Raw genomic sequence first — 24,209 nt, 5'->3', positions numbered from 1 at the left:
GCTGCCGGTTTCAGGTCGAGGCCGCCAGATGCTGAAGTTTTAAAAAAATCGAGAAGTGAAGTTTGGGCGTTTACCCACGACGGGACAGCTCGGTTGAAAGGTATTTCCATAAGCCTGACCAGTACCTGAGCGTGGGCGGAGTCACGGTTGCAAGGCGAAGCAAAGGTTTTTTTTTGTGCCTCCCGTGTCCCGGAAACCACAGGATTCACTTTTTGTATTAACCGTGGTTTTGTTTTGTTTTGTGCGAGATATTTTCAGAGGGCTTAGAATGATTTTGTTTCATACTGTTGACTTGTATCAAAACACTGTCCTAGAAGAGAACATGTAGACGCTGAAACGATCACCTTGAGTCTCACAGTCGTTTATTATTAGACAAGAATAGCCGCACAACTTAACAAAGCACAAAACAGCAACAACTCTATTCGACCGGCGTTAACAAGCGAGCAGCGTTTAAAAATCGCTATAAGGAGTGAAACTTACGAAACTTGCGAGCCACAATCGTCGCCTCTTAAGTTTCGCTGCCAGCGAACGCAACACGAGCAGAGCACGTGGCGGCTAGCGGTTTAGCGACACGATTCAACGGCTCTACTTTGCAAATAGCCTTCAAACTAAAGTTGCTTGATGTTACAAAACACATTTACAGTCCTCAAGCATGTTTTCAAATATTGTCGTGGCCGACTATTCTCTCGTCGTCCACCAGGGGGCCGAGTCGAGCCCGTCTCACTCCCGTTGGCCACCGCGTAGGTGTTCCATCGCATCCGAATTAGGCTGAACAAACCTCCAACATTTTCTCTGTTCGTTCCACTCCGACTGTTGTAGTCCTTCGGTAGTCGCTCGGCATTTTTTTTTTTTTATTTATTTCTCCGGACACTGTTTCGCTGTACAGCGACGGCCACCGGCTGCGAAACCAGGAAGGCTTTTCATTGCGTGTCGCTCCGTCCGTCCAGCTCTCTATGAGCTTTTCCTTCGGCCACAGACAACAGAAACGTCTGTAGTTCTACGTTCGCCCATGGTACAGCTTCATAATCTTTTCAGTTTTTAATACGTGAAACTGTAAAAAAAAAATATGGCGGTTTTGGTCTTTCGTGAGAGACTGCCTTTTACCCAATCAGTGTCCTGCACGTTGCTACGTCACCCATACGGTGTCAGCTCCGCTCGCTTCGAACCCCAAGGAGGCAGGTACCAAAATCGTAACCCCTGGGACCGTGCAGGGGCCCGTGGAAATGCGTCAATACCGACCCGTACCGTACCGAGATGTTACCGAGGGCGCCGGGGGGTAAACGCCCTTTGTCGGCGAGCGAGAGCGCGAACCTCCGCCTTAGCTCATCGTCGGGGTTAAAAACTGCGACGGTGAGCGCCTGAAATACGACACGTGCTCCTCTGGTGCCCCAGTGAGAGGTTGACGGGCTTCAAACGGACCGGCCGTCAACACTTTTTATCTTCTGGAGGATTACCGTAGTGAGTCCAGCAAGGCAGTGAGGATGTGACTCATCCCCAGGTGGGCTCTAATGATGCCATGAGTTTGATGGGATTATTGGGTGGTGATACTGGTGATGTCGAGGACAGCGTGGTGTTTACTGGGGATGGGAGGGGGGAAAAAATTGATTCTTTAAGATTTATCGCGATTACGACATTGCCAATTATGAATCGATTCGCAAATTTGAAAAAAACAAACAAAACCAATTTCATTTCATTTCATCTGCGTGGTACCGGACCGTTTAAGGTGACGCACACTAGACGCACCAGCACGCAGATCCAAACCGACTCATGAGACGAGACACCGACACACGGTGCGTTAAAGACGACTGGGAAAACTAATTTGAGTTCCTTTGGTTTTTACGAAGGTTGAGGGGGAAGAAGAAACTCGACTAAAGTCACGCTGTTTGTTGGTTGTGTCACGCTGCAAACAAATATTGTGGGAACGCGACAAACGGGACGAACGATATCGCCCGCTGGCACCTGGAGTTGGAGGAAAAAGACGGAAAATCATCCAGTTGCTTCTCGATTAATCACGATTAATCGCATCGTAGCCTTCTGAATCGGAATCGAATTGAATCAATTCCCACTGCTAGCAGTTACTCTACTCTGAAGATGTTAAACATCGTGTTCTGGCTAAATTAGAAAGGAATCTCCCGTCTGGAGTCTGAGACCACCGTCAGTCCACCATCCTGAAGGTCCTCTGTCCTCAATCTGACCACATGTTCATATTGTCCTGGGAGACAATAGCAATCATTCTATTGTTCTCCATGCCATGAATGTAGGCTGGGCTAAATAGGAAGGAGAGGGTAGGGGAGGGGTGGGTTGGTTTGGGGCGGGGGTGCGGGTGTTCCTGGTTGGGGTTTATGGGAAAAGTGGGTTATAGAGAAGGAGGAGGTGGATGAGGAGGAGGAGGAGGGAGGGAGGAGGAGAGGAGCCATCAGGAAAATGAAAGGAAAGCCACTCAGAGGCAGTTGGTCAAGCAGTCAGTCAGCAGAGCACTGAGCTGTGAAATCAGACTGGAGTCGGAGCTCAGTCAGTGGGTCTCAGTGGCTTCAGCTGGACCTCAGCAACCATGAACCCAGAGGTTGGGAACTCTGGGAGAGACTGGGCTGGCTGATTGCTGCTGCTGCTGCTGCTGCTGCTGCTCAGGCTCTTGGTCAAAGTGCTCCAGTGGCGTTGTGGGCGTCTGACACTGGCCCCTCCTTGTTATTATTAACAGTGCAGCGCCCACGAAAGAATTTCAGTCTCTGGGGAAGCTTAAAGCTAGCAGGCTAAAGCTAGCAGGACAAAGGTTCTTCTTCATTGGCATCACGTCAGCATCAGCAGAAATCCTCCTGCAGCACAACTGCAACTCTGTGTGTGTGTGTATGGTGCTACTTGTCTTGATCTCATGCTCATGTATGTGTGTGTGTGTGTGTGTGTGTGTGTGTGTGTGTGTGTGTGTGTGTGTGTGTGTCTTCTGCAGAGACCCCAGTCCAACCCACCAGAGGTTGAACAAGAACGTGAACAATGACGTGGCGCTGCGCCTTCACAACCTCAGCGTCCTCACCAGACACATCAGGACCTACTACCAGGTGCTGTGACACACACACATACTCACACACACACACACACACACACACACACACACACACACACACACAGTGAACACCTCCAGTGAGTCTCCTCTCGTCTCCTGGACTTTGTGCCTGTGTGGACTTTCACCTCAGCAGGGTTTTGGCTTGTCGTGTGTGTGTGTGTGTGTGTGTGTGTGTGTGTGTGTGTGTGTGTGTGTGTGTGTGTGTGTGTGTGTGTGTGTGTGTGTGTGTGTGTGTGTGTGTCTCTTTCTCTTTCTCTTTCTGTCTGATGTGATTTGCAGAGCATTGAGCAATCGCCTCGCTGCCTTCCATGCGCGTTCAGAGCGGCGTTGTTCAAACCTGCTGGTTTTTGTGTTGGTTTGTTGCGACTCCGGTGCTGTTCTAGAGCAGAGGAGTCAGACCTCTGCCTGTTTCTGTTTCCCGCTGGGTGTCACGTGACCAGCGAGCCTGTTGAGTGACTCGGCCCGATGAGTCAACGTCAGGAGTGGTTGTTGGTTTTTTTGGGGTTTTTTTTTTTTTTTTTTACACACATATATGTGCGTAACCTTTAATACCTGCCGGGGCTTTGGAGCTCCGCCCACTTCCTCCTGGAGCAGAGATCTCGCCAAAGTGTCGCCGTTCGATCCGCCAGGTTAGAGGGAGGTCAGATAGATGTGCCGCTGGAGATGCCCCCGCCCCCCCCGCCCACCGATGCTAAGATGTCAACACACAGTGATTCTGTGTCAATCACAATATTAGTGAAGCCAATTAGGAGAGAGCGATAAGAAGGTGTCCGATAACAGCAGCCAATCAGCCGCCGGGTGAGACGCCGCCCGTCAGTCAGCTGACCTGCTTCCAAAACGATCACGTGACCGTCGCTTTTCAATGGAGAGTACCTTGTCTAGTTAAGGTGTGTGTGTGTGTGTGTCTGTGTCTGAAGTGGGTCAGTCCAGGCAGGACGGGGTTAATCTGTCTATGGCGGTTAATCTCTAACCGCTGTCGAATAACTCGGCCTTGACACAAACACACACACACACACACACACACACACACGCACACACGCGCGTGCGTGCGTGTACACACCCCAGTGTGACCTCCCGTCGGGGGGGTGGTGAGCCGCGGATTAGGATCTCACACACACACACACACACACACACACACACACACACACACACACACACACCCTGATACATATTCAGCTGTTTATTGGGGGGCCAGTTGGCTCTGCGCTAATTAGATGAAGCCCAGCAGGCCAGCTGACTGGTCCAGGGAATTCTCCCAGTCTCCCCAGTGACCGAGCGCCAGGCAGTTGCTGTGTGTGTCTGTGTGTGTGTGTGTGTGTGTGTGTGTGTGTGTGTGTGTGTGTGTGTGTGTGTGAGGAGGGTCTGCCGCCGCCTCCCTGCTGCTGCTGCTGCTCCTTCCTGAGCACTAACTTGATATCAGAAGCTCCGAGCTCGTTCCCCCCCTCCTTGATAAACTCCCGCTGAGTTTTTTTTTTTTGACTGTCACTCATTTTTTTTTTTAATATTCAAACCTTCTCCTCAAAGCCGTCACCTCGTTGCTCGGATTTTGTGGGGAACAATTCCTTTGTTTGTACCTGAGGAGCTTTGATGTCCTGGAACCTTCTCGCCAGGAGCATTTTCTTTTTTTTTTTTTTTTATCAGTTCCTGCTTTAAAGTTGAGGGCGGGGCTTTGCCTCTGACTCCGCCTCACTGGTGTTGAAAGAACAATCCAGTCATATAACCGTGATATCTATATTATACATCTTTGGAATTCCTTGAAATGTTTTTATTTTATTTTTTTATTTTTTTATTTTCTCCACCTCACGCCGATGGTTCCGCATTTTTAAATCTTTCCGTTTTTGTAATTTGAGAACGGTGAACTTTAGAATGAGGTAAACAGGGAGGGGGGGAGAGGGGGGGGGGATCCAAAGTTTGTTTGGCTCCGCTTGGGGTGACCTCAGACGTTAGCCACGTCTGCCGTGCCGCCTCCTGCTTTTTGGGGGAAAAAAAGCTTCTTTTTTTTTTATTGTCGTGTTGTAACCAAAGCCCGACAGCTCGCACCTTCTGCCCCTCCCTCGCTTCACTCCCTCCTCGGTTACCGTGGGAACCGCCAACAAAGCCCCAGCCACCCCCCCTACCCCTCCACCACCGGGCCTTCGTGGGATGTTTTGAACTACGTATCCTCTGGCCTACTTCGCATACAAACCATCACACACACACACACACAGGGCCGTGTGTCGGTGGAGGGGAACCAGTGTGTCAACAGGAAACACAAAGGGAAGAAAGGGAGAGAAGAAGAGTTATTGTGGAAGGAGGGAGAGAGAGGCAGAGTGAGAGAGAAAAAAAAAAAAAGAAAAGTCAAAACTCCCTTGAAAAACACAGATAAACGCCTTCTATGTGGAATTGGCTCTGTAGTTGCTCAGTTAGTTATTTTAAACAATGTCCAGATGTTTGATAGATGTCGGCTGATCTGGTAGTTCAGCCACTGTGGCTGAACTACCAGATCAGCCGACATCAGACTGACTGGTGCTGCAGCAGCAGCAGCAGCATTGATCGCGTGTGAGATCCTGCTGGTGATGTGAGTCTCTATAGATCTGACTCATCACTCACACACACACACACACACACACACACACCATCAGTCGTGTCACTCTCAGCTAGTGTAGTGTATCTTTCTTTCATATCATTTCATGTTCGCGGTTGCAAAAGAATTCTGCGGAAATGTTCAAATTTTGAAGGTGGGGTGTAGCGTGGGGAGGAGGGGGGGGGGGTCTCCCATGCAGCACCGCATCTGTCAAACTCCCAAAACACCCCCTGCCAGTGTAGAAGCAGCGACTGTATTGCTGTTGATAGAATATTGACACACCCCCTGCTGGTAGCTAATAGGTTTTTTTGTCCAATCATCACTTTGTACTGACTTCCACTTTGAAGCCATTTAAGGGGTTTAGTAAGGACATAACAGCAGATGATGATGATGATGATGGTGATGATGATGATGATGATGGTGGTGGTGGTGGTGATAGACACCAGTGTGTGTTCAATGTTGTCACTCCAAACACAGAAAGAACATGAAATGCTTTGCGGAGGCCAACAGAGTTTTACCTTGTTGCCCCTGCTGAGACACAGAGACATCTGGTCGCCCGGCCACATGTTTTATTCACAGCCTACTGTGTGTGTGTGTGTGTGTGTGCGTGTGTGTGTGCGCGTGCGTGTGTGTGCGCGTGCGTGCGAGCGACTCCCGTTACCTGCTGCTGGTAACATGATCTGCAGGTATCGCACTTCCCGTGTGGCAGCCGTGGTGTAAGCCGATAGCGCTGCTTTAATTGCCACAGCGAGCACATGACACATTAGACCGCAGCCCCGCCCCCTCGTCTCATCCCAGCTCATTAACATGTATGAAAGAGCCGCCTCAATATGTATTTACCATAGCGACCCGACCTGCCCCTGGCTTTCTCCTTGGTGTGTGTGTGTGTGTGTGTGTGTGTGTGTGTGTGTGTGTGTGTGTGTGTGTGTGTGTGTGTGTGTGTGTGCGCGCGCGCAGGTGACGGATGAAATTTGATGACACCTGCTGACAGTCACTTCCTTCATCTCACACACACACACACACACACACACACACACACACACACACACACACACCCTCACACCCATTGGTGCGTTTCCTTCCTCCTTAGCCAGGGGTCAACAGCCAGTCTCCTCCCATGATCCTCTTCTCTTCACCCTCACTGTTTGTCTTGGCAGACAAGTTTCATTGTTTCGATAAAGACGTTCCCATCCTTTGGCTGCTTGCTTTTTAAGTGGCTTAATAAAGTTGCAAATGTGTGAGATGTGTGAGATCCAGTCGTCTCCGTCCGGTCAGCCGGCTAAAGCTGCGTTCACACCGACAGCCAAAATCCCATTCTCAGCCCGTCCAGACTGAAACCGGACGGCTCCTACGCAGTCTGAACGGTCGCACATCGCGTGAAATCCGATTCTTGCAAAACGGATTGAAATTCACCATCGGGAGCTGCTTTCAAGTGGCATTGGGACGGATGCGTCTCTCAGTGTGAACGGCTCCAAACACACCGATGTGGTTTTGTGGTTTTGACTGTGCGTGACGTCGCAGAACCAAAAATGGGATTTGAGCAGGAATCTGATTGGAATCGGATTCGCCTGCAGTCTGAACGCAGCCTCAGAAACACGTTTGGTCCACTAGCGCAGGCGCCAAAATGTACAGTTCATGTTCACGTCGTCCCTTGGTGATGTCACAAAGGGCAGGGCTGCAATAGTCCTCCACATTTTGCTGGACGGTCCAGCAATGCCGGAGGCTGCAAACAGAGGGCTAAATGTGCTGTAAGTGGCCAGTCCAGTGTGAAGGACCTGAAAATGAAAAGTGTGTGTGTGTGTGTGTGTGTGTGTGTGTGTGTGTGTGTGTGTGTTTTGGGAGACGGAGGATATTCAGGAATGGAAAGCATTCCCTCCCAGCGAGCTCTTTCTTTCCTGACTCACTCACACACACACACACACACACACACACACACACACACACACACACACACACACACACACGCATGCTTGTCGCCGGCAGCAGGCTGTTTCCTGTTGGCTGGCCGCCTCTGCACACATGCAAACTGGCCCGGCGCTGAAGTCTGGGTCAGTAGGTCTCGGCTAGCGACTCGGAGAAATGTGTGTCGCGTCTTCACGGAACCGCAGGCCGACAAGAAAGCACTAGTTGAAATAGTTTTGGCGGCCTGGTTTGGTTTTAGTTTTTCCGTGGTGCGCTGCAGAATCACCAGAAAGCAGAGAGGCAGGGGGCAGAGTCCTCTGGCATCCTGTCTGCTTCTTTCTCTTTGACTTGCTGCGCTCTGTGCTCTGTGCTCTGTGCTCTCGGCTGAAACTGGAAACCCTTGGCAGGACCGCGTCGGGCCTGCACGTGGGCTAAGCCCTCGCTCAAACTCCCAGGACAGGAATAAAAAGAAGAAAATTGTAAAAAATAAAAAAATGAAATTGACGATAATTCCCCGTACAGCACCAGTATGAAAGGCACCAGGTGTCTGTTGTTGACTGTCGCTGGGTTTTCATTCTTCTCCAGTTTCTATTGTTGTTCACATTTCATCCATTATGGCAAAACTGTTTTTCGGCGACCTTGAGTGCCTTGAAAGGCGCCTTATAAATGAAATGTATTATTATTATTATTATTATTATTATTATTATCATCGATTAGTCGTTGATTAAGGATTTAATGGATTAAATCAAACGAATCGCATTTAATTTTAATTTCTTTGCACAAGGTTGTTTTGTTAAATGGCGTGGTGTGTGCCTGTATACCTAGAACAAGCACTTTTATACAACTTTAAAAAAAAGAAGAAAAAAAAAAGACCCATTAGAAGCCAACTGAAAGTCAGAGGATAAATGTTTAGGGTGTTTTTAACTGTTCTATACATATATAATATATAAATATATATATATAAATAATCTGCTCCTTGCACATTTTTCACTGTGAAATTTGGGTTCTCAGGGGAAATCGCAGCTTATCAAGTCATCGTTAATCGATTAATGTTTGAATCAATCGCTTGCATCCCGTCGCATTCGACAACTAATTCTCCTCCCCACCACAGGAGACCCTCCAGCAGCTGATCGTCATGCCCCTTCCCAACATCCTCTGCATCGCCAAGGACCCCATATCAGGTCCGCCTCCTCCTGTCGCTGCACAAGGCAGCGCCGCTGACCCGGCTGTGTGGTTGCCCTGGCTTCTGTCTGACCCTGCTGTGCTTTCCTCTCGCCCGCAGCAAGGAGCATGGAGGATCTGAAGAGGCTGCTGCTGCTCATTCTGGGCTGCGCCGTGCAGGTAACACACACACACACACACACACACACACACACACACACACACCTGCACACATGTGCTCAACAACAACAAAAACGCCCACAGGGTGCAGCCAGCCAGCCAGACAGACAGACAGACAGACAGGAAGTCGGCTCCAGGGTGGGACCGCCTGCGACAGCGACAGCGGCAGTTCATACAAAAGTGAAAAGTGTTGTTGAGCCACACAACGGACACGTTGCGGTTTGCGCCTTTGTTTAGCAATGAGCTCCTCGGAAGTCGTTCCCGGCCGAGGAGGAGAGGAAAGGCGGAGGTGTCTTTCACGGCAGCTCCGAGTTCTTTTATGGGGACGAAAAGAAGCAAATGATAGAGTGGAAATACAGCGGTCGGAATTGATTGGAGCGTGCTGCAGTGAAGGGGGGCGGGGCCTGTGGCCTTTGAAGCGGGTCCAGATCCTCTGATCCCACCTGTCAGCGTTTATCTCGGACGCCCATGAAGTTCCTCTTTTCCTGTCTCTCTCTCTCTCTCTCTCTCTCTCGCTCGCGTCCTGCCACTCCTGGCCCCGCCCACCTGGACCGGTTCTGCTGGTTCCAGGAGAGGGAGGAAGGAAGGGAGGGAGGGAGAGTGGCGGGATGAGGGAGCGGCAGGTGGAAAGAAGAGGATCTGAGAGAGGGTGTGTGTGTGTGGGGGGGGGGGTCTAAGGTCACACGACGTGCAAATACTTGCCAGCAGAACTGAAAATGTCACCTCTGTGCTGCCAACTGCACTGCATCCTTTCTCAAGTGTTGTTTCCGTGAACGTTTCCAAAGCAGCGGTGTGTGCTTGCCTTGTCGCCGCAGTGCGAGCGCAAAGAGGAGATGATCGAGAAGATCAAGCTGCTGGACATCGAGACGCAGGCGGCCATCGTCTCCCACATCCAGGAGGTCAGTGGAGCCCCCTGGAGGCCGGAACGGTCGCCCAGAGGAACACAAAAGGTTTTCTCACGCTCGTGCCGCAATCTCGCCAGGTGACGCACAACCAGCAGAACGTCCTGGACCTGTCCTGGATGGAGGAGGACTCGCAGCTCAGCCCCGAGGAGCTGCAGCCGCTGTCCCGCTGCATGGCCGTCTCCCTGCAGCAGCTCATCGAGCAGCGGGACAAAGCCTCTGAGGTCCGTCCGTCCGTCCGTCCGTCCGTCCAACTTGTATTTGTCCTTTGTAGATACAGAGTCTGTCCGGGGTCTTACGGCAACTCTATTAGGACAAACTACATTGTGGTCGGATAAATAGATATTATAGATAGAACCAACGATAAAAACGATAATTCATTAATAATTAATTAACTAACGTGGGATAAATAAAGGCATTCTATTGGATTCTATATTAATGTATATCCATGGCTGTCCAGGTGATCGTGGACCTGACCCAGGAGAGGGACTACCTGTCCAGCCAGCAGACCCTGGAGGTGTGCAGGAACCTGAGCATGAGCAGCCCCGAGCGGGGGCTCGACGCCGGCGTGCCCAACGGCGGCGGGACGGCCCTCAGCACGTCGGGCCTGAGCAAGGCGGAGCGGCAGCACCTCTCGGTGGAGCTGGCCGACACCAAAGCCAAGCTGCGCCGATACAGACAGGAGCTGTACGTGTACTTTTCCCTCTCTGTTTATTTGTTGACACACGACGGTGAAGCGAGTGTTTTCTTATTGCAGTCCAGTCGAGGGGAAAAACAAAAAAACATCTCCGCTAGGACGCTGTGGATAGCAGGCTCAATCAAAAAACACCGCCGGCATCACGTTTTCTGAGCACAGTGACCTCAGGCCTTGTGGTGAAGGCAGGAGATGTTTCCACCGGGCAGCCAATCACAGGAGGCTTCTGGTTTTTGAGGCTCCGCCCCTCGCAGCCGCTGGAAAAGCAACACGGCTTATTATGCTGTCTGCTTGGTTCTGGATCTGCAGTATAATTACCCGGTGGACCATACACTCTCACTCACACACACACACACACACACACACACACACACAGCGGTCTGCAGCCTTGTCACTCAAATGTTCCCGCAGTGGCGCACGGCTACTGTGTGTTGGTCCGGCAGTGCCGTCAGTTAAATGGCTATAAATAAGCAGTGGGTGGAGGGTTGATTGCACAGCATTTTTTTACTTTTTTTTTTTACTTTTTTTTTTTTTTTTTTGCAGAGAGGAAAAAACGGAGCAGCTGATGGACTCGCGGCACGAGGTGGAGCGCCAGGACCAGGAGCTGCAGAGGCTGAAACAGGAGGTGAGAAGCTGCTAATCAGCAGTTGTGTCCCAGACACAGAGACTCCACTTCCACTGCAGGCACCACAAGCCAGCAACACTCTTTATGAGATTTCTTTCTTTGTGTGTGTGTGTGTGTGTGTGTCTGTGTGTTTGTGTCTGTGTGTGTCATCCATTGTATTTCACCGTTTTCCTTTATGTTCCTTTTAGCTTGTACTTGTCACGTGACCCCGCATCGCAAATCTTTCTCCGCGGCTCTGACGTCAGTTCACTGTAGAGTCTCTTAATTGACAAAGCAATGTGTCGTATACGTAACTCGGTTATACAGAAGTATTAAACAACAGCTCCATAAATGGGGAGGGGCTGAGTTAATAGTAGGTGCCTGCTTGGACGTGCAGCCGCACATGTACCATCAAAGACACACACACACACACACACACACACACTGTGCCAGCATAGGCTGTAAACATAAAACAAAAGGTCACAGTCTAAGTTGTGTGAAATTCCTGCAGGAATTTATAACTGAAATGATTTAAAGGAGCGGCCACCAACTTTTCTCGCACCGCGGGCCACTTTAATGTTGTGAGACGGTATGAAAACTCTGGCATTTTCTAACAGTGTAGTAGGATTCCTGGTGTGCTCTGTTAAACGTTGCTTTCTTTTCCTTGGGAGTCGTGGCCTCTTCTGTCCCCTCACTGAGCCCTTTCCTCCTGCTTTCACTCATGTTGCTCGCTAGCTTGCTGGCCGGTGGGTTTAATCTAGCGGTAAACCTATCGCTTGACCCAGACGAGCGCCTTGACATGCGTCAAGAGTTGAGCCACAGATGGATGTAACGAAGAGAATCTGGTCATTTTTCAAAATAAAATTGTCCAGACTCAGATAATAAATAAAACTGAATTAATTTAACTGAACCCGGTAGCAAAATGGGCCCCGGGGTTGGGAACCGCTGATTTAAAGTATTAAATAAAAAAATATCTATGTGTGTGTGTGTGTGTTTTCAGAACCAGTCTCTGTCCTGCGAGGCCCGTTCGGTCCGAGCGTACCGGGACGAGGTGGACTCTCTCAGGGAGAGGGCGACTCGGGTCGACCGGCTGGAGACGGAACTGGGCCGCTGCAAAGAGAAACTCAACGACGTTCACTTCTACAAGGCCAGAATGCAGGTAGGAACAGTCCTGCAACACCAGAGGGCGCCGAGCTCTCATCGCATCGTTGACGTCGGCGGTGATTGTTTGCGTGCGGTCCACTGCAGGAGCTGCAAGGCGACAACGAGACACTGGTGGAGACCAAAGTGCTGCTGGAGGAGCAGCTGTCTGCCTCCAGGGGGCGCTGCGACAAGCTGCACACGCTGGAGAAGGACAACCTGCTGCTGCGAGCCAAAATCCACGACCTGGAAATGGTAAAAAAAACAAAACATTCTTGGTGGTTTATTAACCAGCATATTCCCCAGAGGGCGGTGTGGTTCTTAGTCTTGTGTGTGTGGTCCAGGAGAGGGACAATGAACGGCAGAGGCTGGAGGAGCTGGTGGAGGAGAACATGCTGCTGGAGATCAGCCAGAAGCAGAGCATGAACGAGTCGGCTCACCTGGGCTGGGAGCTGGAGCAGCTGACCAAGAACCACGACCACACAAACACAGAGAGTAATCGCAGCCCTTCTTCTTCTTCTGTCCTTCTGGGGCTTCTCCTCCATCTTCTCGCCAAAAGCTGAGCGCGTTTCCCTCTCCGCTGCAGCCCGCAAGTCGTTGGTCCACGAACTCAACGAGTGCGACTCCAGTCGACTGCTGAAGTTGGAGAAGGAGAACCGAGAGCTTCAGTCCTCCATAGAGCGGCTGAAAGAGGAGGCCCACCTGCTGCAGGAGCAGCAGCTCCAGAGCCAGGAGCTGGAACGGGAGAACCAGGGTCTCGGCAAGAAGGTGGGAGGTCCCATCCTGGCAGAACCCTTAAGAACGATTGTTCCAGATTGAAACTCTTTCTAAGTGGGATTGTGTTTGATTGTTGCGCTAGTTGGAGCGTCTGCAGAGTTTGTTGGACCAGGAGAAACTGACCAATCAGGACATGGAGTCTCTGGGGGAGGAGCTCCTGAAGGAGAAACAGAGTCTGGAGCGAGAACTTCACACTCTGAGGGCGGAGAAAGACAGACAGGTCGGTATCGTGGCTCCCGAACTACGACACTGACCCGCTGGAGACCTCCACTGACTGACTCCTCCACCTCCACCTCCACTTCCTTTTCGCCCAATCAGGTGTCAGAGCTGGAGAGCGAGAAGCAGCACCTGTCGGAGGCCGTGGCGTCCCTGCAGGAGCGCGCTCAGTCGCACAACGAGGCCAGGGTGCGCGAGGTGGAGGCCGAGAACCAGCAGCTGCACCAGAGCATCACCGACACCAGCTCCCGCCTGGCCAGCTTAGAGACCCAGCTCAAACTGGCCAGTGAGGAGGCAGCCCGGCTGAGGGAGAGGGCGGGGAGGTGCGAGGAGGTGGAGAGGGAGGCGGCCAAAGCGGAGAGGAGCAGGGACGCCCTGAATCGAGAGGTGACGAGACTGTCCCAGCTGTTTTTGAGGATAGAAATATGTGCTGTTGAAGGTCCAGTGTGTCGGACTTTGAAGGAAGCCAGGCTGACGGTGATAGAAAAGTAGGGATGCAAATTTCCGATTAATTCGTTAATCGTTAGTCGATTGACCTTATCGATTAATTTTGTTAAGCTGCGATTTTTCCTGAGAACCTAAATTTCACAATGAAAAATGTGTGAGGGTCACATTATTGAACCCTTAAGTAATGTTAAGGGTCCAATGTGACCCATTTGTACATTAGAGAACAGTAAAAACACCCTAAGCATTTATCCTCTACTTTAAGTTGACTGCTAATGGGTCACATTTCAACTGTTTCAAAAAAAAAAGTTATTTAAAAGTAACTTGTTGTATGTATATTATGACCATCGCAGTATCTACAGGTGAATTGCTCTTTCCTGCCACTACGCTGTTATAATGATATTAACTACCCGTGCATTTGAACGCTTGTGCTTGGTGTCCACCAGGTGGAGTCACTGCGAGCGTGCAGCGAGCGCTCCGAGGCCCTGGAGAAGCAGGTGTCCCACCTGGAGCAGGAGGCTCACCGCTCGAAGTGGGAGGCAGAAGAAGCCCAGCGGGAGCTGCAGCGGCTGGGCCGGCTGGAGGCGGAGAGTGGCCTCCTCTCCAAGGAGAACCTGGAGCTGCGCCGCTCCGTGGAGAACCTGCGCTCCTCCTGCGCTCGCCTCGCCACCCTGCAGGAGGAGCACCAGGAGGCCCAGAGGCAGAGTCAGGAGCTGCGGCGGACGCTGGAGGAGGCCCGAGAGGAGGTGCACGCCGAGAAGAAGAGGGCGGAGCGGCTGGACCTGAACGTGGCGGCAATCAACCAGGAGAAGCATCGCCTGGAGGAGGAGGTGCAGAGGAGCGCAGAGGAGCGAGAGGAGGCGGACCGGGACAGACGGGAGACGCAGGTCAAGGAGGAGGAACTGAGGAGGGAGGTGGAGGAGCTGAAGGAGGAGCAGAGGAGGCGGGAGGACGGCGACAAGGAGCGGCGGAAGCTCCAGCTGGACCTGGAGCAGTCGGAGAAGCTGAGGAAGCAGCTGGAGAAGGAGGGCTGGAGGGTGAAGACGCTGCTGGAGGGCAAGGAGGCGGAGCTGGAGGAGCGGGACGGGAAGCTGACCGCGGCGGAGAGGGAGCGCTGCAGCCTCAGCAAGGAGGCGGAGCGGCTGAAGGAGGGCGTGGCCAGAGCCAAGGAGGCGGAGCGCGAGAACAAGGAGCTGCAGAAGCAGGCCACCATCGACAAGAGGACGCTGGCCACGCTGCGGGAGGTGGGAGGAGAGGAGCCAGGCCACGCCCACACGTCAGACAGGAAGTTGGAAGTGTGTAGTGAACCGTGTGTGTGTGTGTGTGCAGGAGCTGGTGTCGGAGAAACTGAGCGTGCAGCAGCAGAGCGTCGAGTTGGAGCGACTCAACCAGGAGCTGGAGAAGATCGGACTGAACCGGGAGAAACTCCTGCAGCAGGAGCACACGATGGAGGACAGGTAGACACCTGGTGCAGGGTGGATGGATGGATGGGTGGATGGGTGGGTCAGTGGGTGGTAGCGATGCAATAGTAGTTTTCCCACAGTCGGGCACGCATCATGGCCACAGTTACGGTACGGTTTTGTCTATCTGTGTATTTATCTTATATATCCATAAAGAACTACTCTGACTAGCGAAGGCAATATTGTATTGTAAAAACAATTAAAAGCACAGATATAATCAAACCACAAACTTTATTTAAAAAAAAAAAAAAAAAAAAGGTTCACTATCCGATCAAATTAAACAAACCGCATCACAAATGAAAGTTTACGACTATCCAATAAAAATGAACCAAAAAAAAAACAACAACAAATGGTGAGAGATTTATTTTTAACAGGCTGAAAATGAATCAGTTTATATGGATATACTATTACACTTGTTAATATTAGAAAATGGTCTCAGCATTCTATTGTCGGTGCGTTAGGTAAATGCATATGTTGAGGAAGTGACATCAGCCTGTTAAGGCCGTGTTCGAAGACGTATCAGTGTGTTTAATGACAGCGGGTAGCAGGCTGAGGCGGGGTTGTGATAATTGATGCGGTTTTGGAGGCTGGAACCCGCTCAGACCGTTGATCACCGTGGGACCCCGCGGGCCGTCATGAAGCCGCACACCACCAGCCCCGGCTCGTGCGTGGATCCCATCGACACAACACGCGTGTTTCGGTGAAGTTTTTACGACGGGCCGAAACGTACTGAAATACCGCCGTCCGCTGCCCCTCTGCCAGCAGGTACCGGCTGCTGGAGTCTCGGCTGGAGGAAACCGTCCAGCAGACCATGAAGCTAAAGGAGGAAAAAATCTCCAGCTTGGAGAAGAAGGTGGAAGAGAGCAACAAAGTCAACGCCACGCTGCTGGCCGAGCTGTCCACCGTAAGCACACACGCCACCTCACACCTCGCATATCCGGGAGCATTATTACCAGATATTTGTCCAATGGCGAGTCCAGTGTGTTGGTCACATGGTTTTAGAATGTTTGTGTGAAACCTTACGGTCCAAACCGTCACAATACTTTGTTTTTTTCGCGCTCCAGGCTCGTCAAACTCTGTCCGTGCTGCGGCAACGGAAGGACGAGGAAGTAAACCACAACTCCCAGCAGCACTCTGGGCATGAGCGAGGTCAAAGGTCGGCCACGGCAGAACTTCTCCGAATCAAAGATCATCTGATTGACGTTGAGAAGAATGTAAGATCAGTCACACAGTGGTGGGCGGGGGGGGACAAGCTTCTCAACCTGCTGTCACACCTTTGTTTGTTGTTCATCCGCTGTTTATGTTTGATTGATTGTTGTTTTTTTTTCCCAGAATGCCTCACTGCAGACGGAGAGCAGCCTGCTGAAGGATCAGCTGAAACAGCTGGAGAACCAGAACACTTCTCTCAACAACCAGATGTTGGGCCTGCAGCGGCACACCAGCACCCTGCAGGAGCAGAACACGGCCTTGCACACGCAGACGGCCAAGCAGCAGGTCGGCGCCCGGCGGTCCCACTCCCCCTGAAGGCACCGTTGGCCTCGCCACCGCCACCGCCGTCTAACCCCCCGCCCCCTCTCCTCCGCTGTCCCCTCCCCCAGGTGGAGAACTCCTCCCTCGCCTCCGAGAGCGCCTCCCTCATGGCCCAGAATGCCGTGCTGCAGGGCCAGGTGGTGGCCCTGGAGACGGAGGTGGAGTCGTGGCAGCGGCAGCGCGAGGAGGCGTGGCGCGGCCGCGAGAGCGTGCTCAGCGACCACGAGCGGCTGCTCAGCGTGCACGAGGCGCAGGCCAGGGAGTACGAGCTGCTCATCAGCCAGCACGGCGCACTCAAGAGCAAGCAGAGGGCGCTGGAGAGCGAGCAGCGGGGGCTGCAGAGCAAGTCAGTGCGGCGGGCCGAGAGCGTGGATGTTTATCTAAGTAGTACACGAAATAGGATCAGGGCCACAAGAAGAGGAAAAAAATATTAGAGGGAGGAGATTTTTATACAAGTTTTCAATTCGAGTTTTAAGTTGAAATTTCGTGAATGAAGTCGACGCAAATAAAGTGGAAATTGGCCAGTGGACTGGATGGATGGTGCATTAGCCCACGGTTCAAAGTAAACTGCTGAAAACAGAGGTACTCCACTGGACTTGCACGCAGAGCCTTTCCCCTTTGTTCTCGACATTTTGACTTATGTCAATTCTATTCTCGAAATTTCAGTTTTAAATCTCGAAATTTCAACTTTATTCTCGAATTGGAAAGTTGAAGAAGAAAAAAAAAAATCGATCTTACTTTTTACGGCACGGCGCGGCACGTCAATTCTTTCCCTAGTGGCCACTGAAAGTACTGCAGCCAAAACCCCATCAGGCCCAAAAAGCGTTTTTTCCCCCATCAGAGCGCTGTACAATAAGAAACCCCAGTGACACGGCTGACAGGACGACCTTTGACCTCATACATGAATGAAATGCTCTTTTAATCTTTGAAAATAGGCCAGAAAATCCCCAGAAAAGACAACACGGCACTGCAGCTGCTGTTGGGCGTCGGCTTCTTCTGATTGGCTGATGCGTCCCGATTTGTGTGCGGACACCTAAAGCCTTTTCGCCTTCTGCACTGAGTGAGCCGCGACATTGAAATGGATGCGCCGCCATATTGGATCCCCAGGGGCTCATAGCTGAGAGGCACTGCAACAATAGCTGCTGGGTTTCTGTCACGCGGTTGTGACGACGCACCAGTTCAGATGGAGGGCGGGAAGTAGAAATGGAGAGGAAGTCTATGGAGGAAACTGTTGAGGAGAGTCCGTAGGAAAATTAACGCCAGCGCTCCCTCCGCCTGCAGGTACTTTGTCCTGGCGCAGCAGAAGGAGAAGTGGGAGGACCAGGAGGGGCGTGGCCGCAAGGAGAAGGAGGAGCTGAACCAGCAGATCCAGAAGAACCGCCTGCTGCAGCAGGAGAACCTGCAGCTCAAGTCGGACGTGGATCGGTATGACACACACACGCACACGGGCAGACTGGGGGCGGGACTTCCTGCCCATCCATCCATCCATCCGTCTGTCCAACATCTCCCCCCCCCCTCCCCGACCTCAGGCTGACCGAGAGGCAGGAGCAGCATTCGGAGCACAGCCAGGCGCTCCAGCAGCGCAACAGTGACTTCAAGGCCTCGCTCAGCTCCGCCCAGGTGGAGGCCAATCGCTGGATGGCCCGACACGACTCGCTGCTGGAGCAGTGCCAGAATCTGGACCTGAAGGTGACCAAGTCGGAGAACCACTGCGAGGTGAGACCAGAAGCAGAACCAGTGACGGAGGCTGGTTCACATCCAGCGACGTGTAAAAGTGAAAAAGGTGTTTAGACTTAGAAAATAAAAAAGTGAAAAGTGTTTCCATGACAGTTTTCAGATATACCTCTATACAGTGTGTATATATATACGTCTGGAAAACCACCTCATGAGAGCGTAAAAAACCTTTCAGCCGTATTTGTGGGGGTTTTCCAAGTTTAGGTGTTTCCAGCACCAGTTTGTTTTCATTGTTGATATTTAGGTTTTGCGCAATTCTAGTGGCAATGGAAACGCAGCTATTGTCACATCAGCTTCTATATCGGTGTGTGTGTGTGTGTGTGTGTGTTTATTTCCAGCTGTTGAGTCGCCTGAAAGGCAACCTGGAGGAGGAGAACCACCACCTGCTGAGTCAGGTCAACCTGCTGAGTCAGCAGAACCACTCGCTGCTGGAGAAGAGCATGGAGAGCAAGGAGCTGTACCACCAGGAGCAGAAGCTCTACATGTAACACGACACACACACACACACACACACACACACACACACGTGCGCTAGTGGTGCCCAGGTCAGGGTGGGGACCCACGTGTCTTTGAATACGGCTTCTTTATTCAGTCTAAAAGGTAAGAGGCAAACTGCTTTAATGGGAAAAAGTGCCGCCTTGCATTGACCAAATTCACCCCGGCCGTCTCTCTTCGGGCAAACCAAGTGGGATATAGCAGCCTAATATAATAAAAACCCTTTAAAAACTTTCCAACTGGAGTCTGAAAGCTCGCTGATCTTTCTCCTCTCTGTTGTTGTTGTTGTGGTGCCGCCTGCCGCTCGACGCTTTTGCAACGTCATGCAGGTTACGAAAGAAATGCATCAACGTACCGACATTAGATCACCTAACCCATTTTCTCATATGAATGTGCGTGATAATGTATCCATGTAAACGTAATTATTTTCAGTCCGTCAGACATATTGGATAATTTGTAAAAAAAAAAATTTAAAAAATAATTCGTTATTTGAGCTGCTGGTCGGCCCCGTCGCCTCACTGTTGTGGACACTGTTGTGTTGTGAGTGTAGCATGAATGTTTGTGCGTCTCTCCTCCTCCAGCGACAAGCTCAACGCCCTCCGCCGTCAGAAGGAGAAGCTGGAGGAGAAGATCATGGACCAGTACAAGTTTTACGACCCGGCGCCAAAGAAGTAAGGCCCCCGCCGTTCCAAAAAGCCTTTCTGTGGCCGCCCAGAGAGCGCCTCCGAGTCGTGACCGCTGTGACCGCTGTCGTCGTGTCGCCAGGAAGAGTCAGTGGTCGGGAGCCAAAGCCCTCGCCAAGCTCATCAAGCCGCGGAAGGAGAGCTGCAGCCGGGAGCGCGACGCCAAGGAGGCCGACCGGACCAAGTGCGCCCCGGACATCCCCCTGCCGTCCCCGCCTCCTCTGCTCCCTCCCGAGACTCCGCCCCCTGTGCCGCAGCGCACTGTCAGCGACGCCGCGCTGGACGGCGGCCACGCCAACCACGCCGGGGCGCACAGCCCCGCCCTCACGCCCATCAGCCGAGGTGAGGACACACCCCCGTACCTGCAGCTGGCTCAAATCTGGTGTAGTGGTATCCAGGTTGACCCCGCCCCTCCCCCCGACCTCGCGGGCGGGACTGTGCCGACCAGCGAGTGGCACGCGTCCGATCGCCACCTTCCTGTATGCTCCAGCAGAGGGCAGCAGACCGAGTCCACGGTTAAAAACCTGGCAGCTGCTTACATTAACACTCATGGACACTAGGGGGAGCTCTGACCTCTGCCTTCAGCGGTCCTGCTTCCTCTCTCTCTCTCTCTCTCTCTCTCTCTCTCTCTCTGCTGGGGTTTTTTTCCAGTTTCAATGAGTCACTTTTGTTCCCCCGCGACTGGAATATTTCACCCGAATGCATGTCGTTTTCTCACCAGGTGGTTTCGTTCTCTCCATCACACCGCTAATAACCCCTCAAACTAATTCATCTCTTTCTCCCCCATTCATCATTTTTCATTCTCTCTCTCTCTCTCTCTCTCTCTCTCTCTCTCTCTCTCTCTCTCTCTCAGCTCCTCCCGTCCCAAAGCGTTTCCGTTTCCTCCGCAGTAAAAGTCAACCCAAGCTCCTCTACCCCTCCTCCTCCTCCTCCTCTTCCTCCGACCCCCCCACCTCCCCCTCGGCCCTCCGCCGCTCCTCCTTCACCAAGCGGCTGCGCTTCTGGTCGTCGGTCGAGGGCGCCGGCCAGCCAATGTCGGCCACCGGGGGATTCTAGAAAAAAAAAAAAAAAAACCCTTCCATTAAAATCATCCCCATCACCTCCACCACCTGCAACACTAACTTTGTCACAGACACACACACATCACACTCACCTCGAAACTCTGAAAAATGACGCACACACACACACACACACACACACACACATCACACTCACCTCAAAACTCTGAAAAATGACGCACACACACACACACACACACACACACGCACAGGTGCAGGTTGCAGTCGCAGGCCGGCGAGCCTCACTTGTAAGTAGACGACGCGTGTGACGCACATGTTTGTCGGCGCTTCAGGCTCCCCCGCAGCTTCCTCCGCGTCCACCTGTCTGTCTTGCTCGCGTTGCTCTGCCGCAGAGATTCGTCTCCGCCGTCTCCGTCTCCGCGGCAACGAGGAGTCTCACAGAGTTGCCGCTGCCAGCCAGAGTCGTTCAGGTGGCCTGTGAGTCTGCACAGCATCACAGTCCAGTCAAACGGATTAATGCACGCTTCATGAATGCCTTTGCCGCTTTGTACGCCCCCCCCCCCCCACACACACACACACCCCCGTACGCATAATAGCAAATGATAATAAACGCCCGTGAAGCGGTGACTGACTGACTGGCTGGCTGGCCCCGCCCACCTGCTGATCAGCAGTGAGCGGTGCCAGCCGTGATGCAGCACTCAGAGCAGGGTTTGTTTATTGCCGCTTGCTGATTGTCTTCGGGGCCAAGCAGCAGCTCATTTATGATCGCAGTCACTCCTCAGCTCACTCCTCAGCTCACTCCTCAGCTCAGCTCACTCCTCAGGTCAGCTGTCCTGTCTGTCTGCGTTCACACCGCCAGCGAGTGACCTGAACCTGCCCAGTAACGGCACCGCCCAAAAAAGCAGAGTCACGTTAGCGTCATGGATGTATTATAACAACTGGATACCGGAGTAGTGGCCACTCCAGGTACTGCAGCAACAAACAAAAAAAATCCCATTGGCCCAAATTCCCATTGACGGCAATACAAAAATAAATGCATTTAAAACTGTGACCTGAAACACGATTCATAGCAAATCTTTCTATTGTAGATTTTTCAGTTATGTTTTTTTTTTTTTAGTCGTTGATGAAAAAAAATGATCAAGGCCAGAAAATCTCCAGAAAAGAGTTTATTCCCAGCGTGACGTCACAACGTCGTACACGCTGCTGCGTCTCGGCTCGTTCTGATCGGCTGCGTCCTGACGTGTCTGTAAGTGACGTTTGCCAGGATCCTTCTGATTGGCCAATTAGATCATGTGAGTTACAGAGGCATGACGGGAAGTGACACTCCTGCGCACGCTCTATGGGCCAATCAATGCGTAAGTGGGTGAGCAACTTCATTGAAATGAGTGGGATGCCACTCGGGGGTGGGTCAGCAAAAGAGGCCCTAGGGGTGCGTTGCGTGGTCACATGACGCGTCACACGGTTCCTGCCGTGTGCTGATGCTCCACTCAGGAGGCTGAAGTTCTTCAGACTGACCAGGCAGGGTGTCGGCAGCTTCCAGCTTGTTTCAGTCTCCCGGCGCCCGGCTCGGCTTCCCCGCCGCTCCATGTGACACGCACAACTCGGTCACACGGTCCGTATTGTGGGATGGCGGTTCCGGAACCGGGTTCTGACTGCTGTTCTGATTTGGCGCTTCAGGGCCGACCGACAGGAGCAGGAGCGTGTATCGAAACGGCACAGCAGGGGGCAGCAGCGAGAGCATCAATGGAGAAGGACAAGGTAATTGACCTGGTTGATTGATTGACTGATTGATTGATTGATTGATTATCTTTTTAACCTCCTAAGACTTGCAAGCATTTTTATTTTCTCCTTGATCTTTAGGCTAATTGGGACCTGATGAGTGTAAAAACAAAGAATTATCTTTTTACATGATGTAGTTTCTGAGAAAAATGATACCCACATATGAGATATCACATTTTATTATTATTATAAATTCGACTTCCATAACAAACATTGAACACTTTGCTCCATATCTGAACAAGAGCAGCCACTCTGAACGTGTGTGTGGGTTGTCGGACATCTTGAATCTAACATGTGATGTGTCATACTCTTCTTCCACCACTAGGTGGCAGTTTAATGTCCTCGTAAGTGGACACCAGGCCCTTGTAGACCAAAGTTTAACATTGTGGCATTGTGACAACCGCAAATGTGAAGTGTTCAGATCCAGTTTTCTGAAAAGGGATTTATCCCCTGCACACGTCTGGCCGGTTGACCCCCAGTGTGTTTTCTGACAAAGGTCACATGATCAAAGCTCTGAGCTCCACTCCGAGGCACCACTCGCCCTCTCCCTCGCCGGTAGCTGCCAGCAGCCCCAGCAGCCGGCTGGCGGGCGGGCGTCGGACCCGAGGTGAGCCACAGCCTCCCGTCAAAGAACCCTGTGTGTGTGTGTGTGTGTGTGTGTGTGTGTGTGTGTGTGTGTGTGTGTGTGTGTGTGTGTGTGTGTGTGGCTAGCTGATGAGTCGGCGTCAACCTGCACTTTCCAGGCTTCCTGTTTGACGAAGATTCCTGCCACAACGTCTCCGAGCCCGCGTTGGGTCACCACGGCAACGCAGGCGGCCGCCCGGGCTCAGCGGACTTCAGCCACAACACCTCCAGCTCCAACTCGCCCGTCAACTGCAGAGGTGACCTCTCACGTTCCGTTGCAGTTCCTAACGTCACCACCAGGTGTCCCCCCCCCCCGTGGTGCAACTGCTCTCTCGGTGCTCAACGCAAACGCTCGTCTCCGCCGTAGACCCGTCGGATCGTCAGCTCCGCTCGGCCAGCCTCTCCAGCGATGACGTCACGGGCCTCAGCCAATCCCAGCTGGCGCTGTCGCGGAGCTCCACGCTCCCTTACGACCACGCCCCCCAGAGGGCGCAGCCACAGCCGCAGCGTGGAGGCGGGCCCCGGCCGAAGACCCGCCCGTCGTCCCCGGGGAGTGAGATGGTGACGCTGGAGCAGTTCCTGCATGAGAGCAACGTGCAGTCGCCTCCAATGGTAAAGCACCTTCATTATCGTGACTGATGGGAATATTAAGGTACTGCTCGCATCCCCTCGTCTTCCTTCAGTCCTCATTGATTAAAACAACACTGATAAAATCACACGTGTATAACGTACTAGAGATGACACACACTTACTAAATACTTGACACGTGACTTATTAAAAGTGAGTCGAAACAAAGCGAAGAGCAGAGGAGTCAACAGGCAGAAGTGATAACGATCAGGGTGAGTCTCGATGGGAACGAATGGCCTCATTTTTTTCCTTTAAAGGAGAAGAATAACAAAGCGGTGACATCAGCAAAAAGGAATTTCTGAATCGGTTTAATGACATTCAAGATGTGGAGGAGATTTCTTTATTTTTTGTAAGAATTGCGTTGTCAAATCTTTCCCTGAAGTCGGTCTTTGAAAAATCCGAGCCGTCTGAATTTGTCGGGTGTGTTTCAGATCGATGGGACTCCGGGTTCCGGTTGCGGCCCGTGTAGCATTAGTGTCACTTCCCATCAGGCCTCTGTAACACACGTGATACATCAGGATGCATCAGCCATTCAGAACGAGCCGAGACACAGCAGCACGTATGGCGCCATGACGTCTTCTTAATTTAAAAAAAAAAAAAAGAAGAAAAAAAAAAAA

At 52.0% G+C, this 24,209-nt stretch overlaps 1 protein-coding gene across 3 annotated transcripts in view; it reads left to right on the top strand.

The window, feature by feature from the left end:
- ccdc88c (coiled-coil domain containing 88C) overlaps positions 1 to 24,209 on the top strand; it is a 29,198-nt gene that overhangs the window by 2,604 nt on the left and 2,385 nt on the right. Inside the window, exons 3-30 of one of the 3 annotated variants that reach the window (XM_076048677.1) lie at positions 2,945 to 3,053; positions 8,635 to 8,704; positions 8,806 to 8,864; positions 9,680 to 9,763; positions 9,847 to 9,990; positions 10,227 to 10,453; positions 11,004 to 11,085; positions 12,065 to 12,223; positions 12,313 to 12,459; positions 12,549 to 12,699; positions 12,791 to 12,972; positions 13,064 to 13,201; positions 13,300 to 13,584; positions 14,088 to 14,885; positions 14,971 to 15,098; positions 15,867 to 16,005; positions 16,166 to 16,315; positions 16,434 to 16,595; positions 16,700 to 16,977; positions 17,913 to 18,056; positions 18,161 to 18,347; positions 18,704 to 18,849; positions 19,442 to 19,531; positions 19,626 to 19,885; positions 22,240 to 22,320; positions 22,838 to 22,948; positions 23,085 to 23,222; positions 23,333 to 23,577. In XM_076048677.1, coding sequence (XP_075904792.1) covers positions 2,945 to 3,053; positions 8,635 to 8,704; positions 8,806 to 8,864; positions 9,680 to 9,763; positions 9,847 to 9,990; positions 10,227 to 10,453; positions 11,004 to 11,085; positions 12,065 to 12,223; positions 12,313 to 12,459; positions 12,549 to 12,699; positions 12,791 to 12,972; positions 13,064 to 13,201; positions 13,300 to 13,584; positions 14,088 to 14,885; positions 14,971 to 15,098; positions 15,867 to 16,005; positions 16,166 to 16,315; positions 16,434 to 16,595; positions 16,700 to 16,977; positions 17,913 to 18,056; positions 18,161 to 18,347; positions 18,704 to 18,849; positions 19,442 to 19,531; positions 19,626 to 19,885; positions 22,240 to 22,320; positions 22,838 to 22,948; positions 23,085 to 23,222; positions 23,333 to 23,577 — 4,894 coding nt within the window. Of the gene's footprint in view, positions 1 to 2,944; positions 3,054 to 8,634; positions 8,705 to 8,805; positions 8,865 to 9,679; positions 9,764 to 9,846; positions 9,991 to 10,226; positions 10,454 to 11,003; positions 11,086 to 12,064; positions 12,224 to 12,312; positions 12,460 to 12,548; positions 12,700 to 12,790; positions 12,973 to 13,063; positions 13,202 to 13,299; positions 13,585 to 14,087; positions 14,886 to 14,970; positions 15,099 to 15,863; positions 16,006 to 16,165; positions 16,316 to 16,433; positions 16,596 to 16,699; positions 16,978 to 17,912; positions 18,057 to 18,160; positions 18,348 to 18,703; positions 18,850 to 19,441; positions 19,532 to 19,625; positions 19,886 to 20,396; positions 20,850 to 22,239; positions 22,323 to 22,837; positions 22,949 to 23,084; positions 23,223 to 23,332; positions 23,578 to 24,209 lie in introns of those variants that run through there. The other 2 variants (XM_076048676.1, XR_012929205.1) reach the window with 2 other exon arrangements.

Source organism: Nelusetta ayraudi, unplaced genomic scaffold (genome assembly GCF_046127955.1).
Source record: "Nelusetta ayraudi isolate G7.1 ecotype Tasmania unplaced genomic scaffold, CSIRO-AGI_Nayr_v1 ptg000108l, whole genome shotgun sequence".
Classification (NCBI taxonomy): Eukaryota; Metazoa; Chordata; class Actinopteri; order Tetraodontiformes; family Monacanthidae; genus Nelusetta; species Nelusetta ayraudi.
This window is presented reverse-complemented; position numbering and strand designations above follow the sequence as displayed.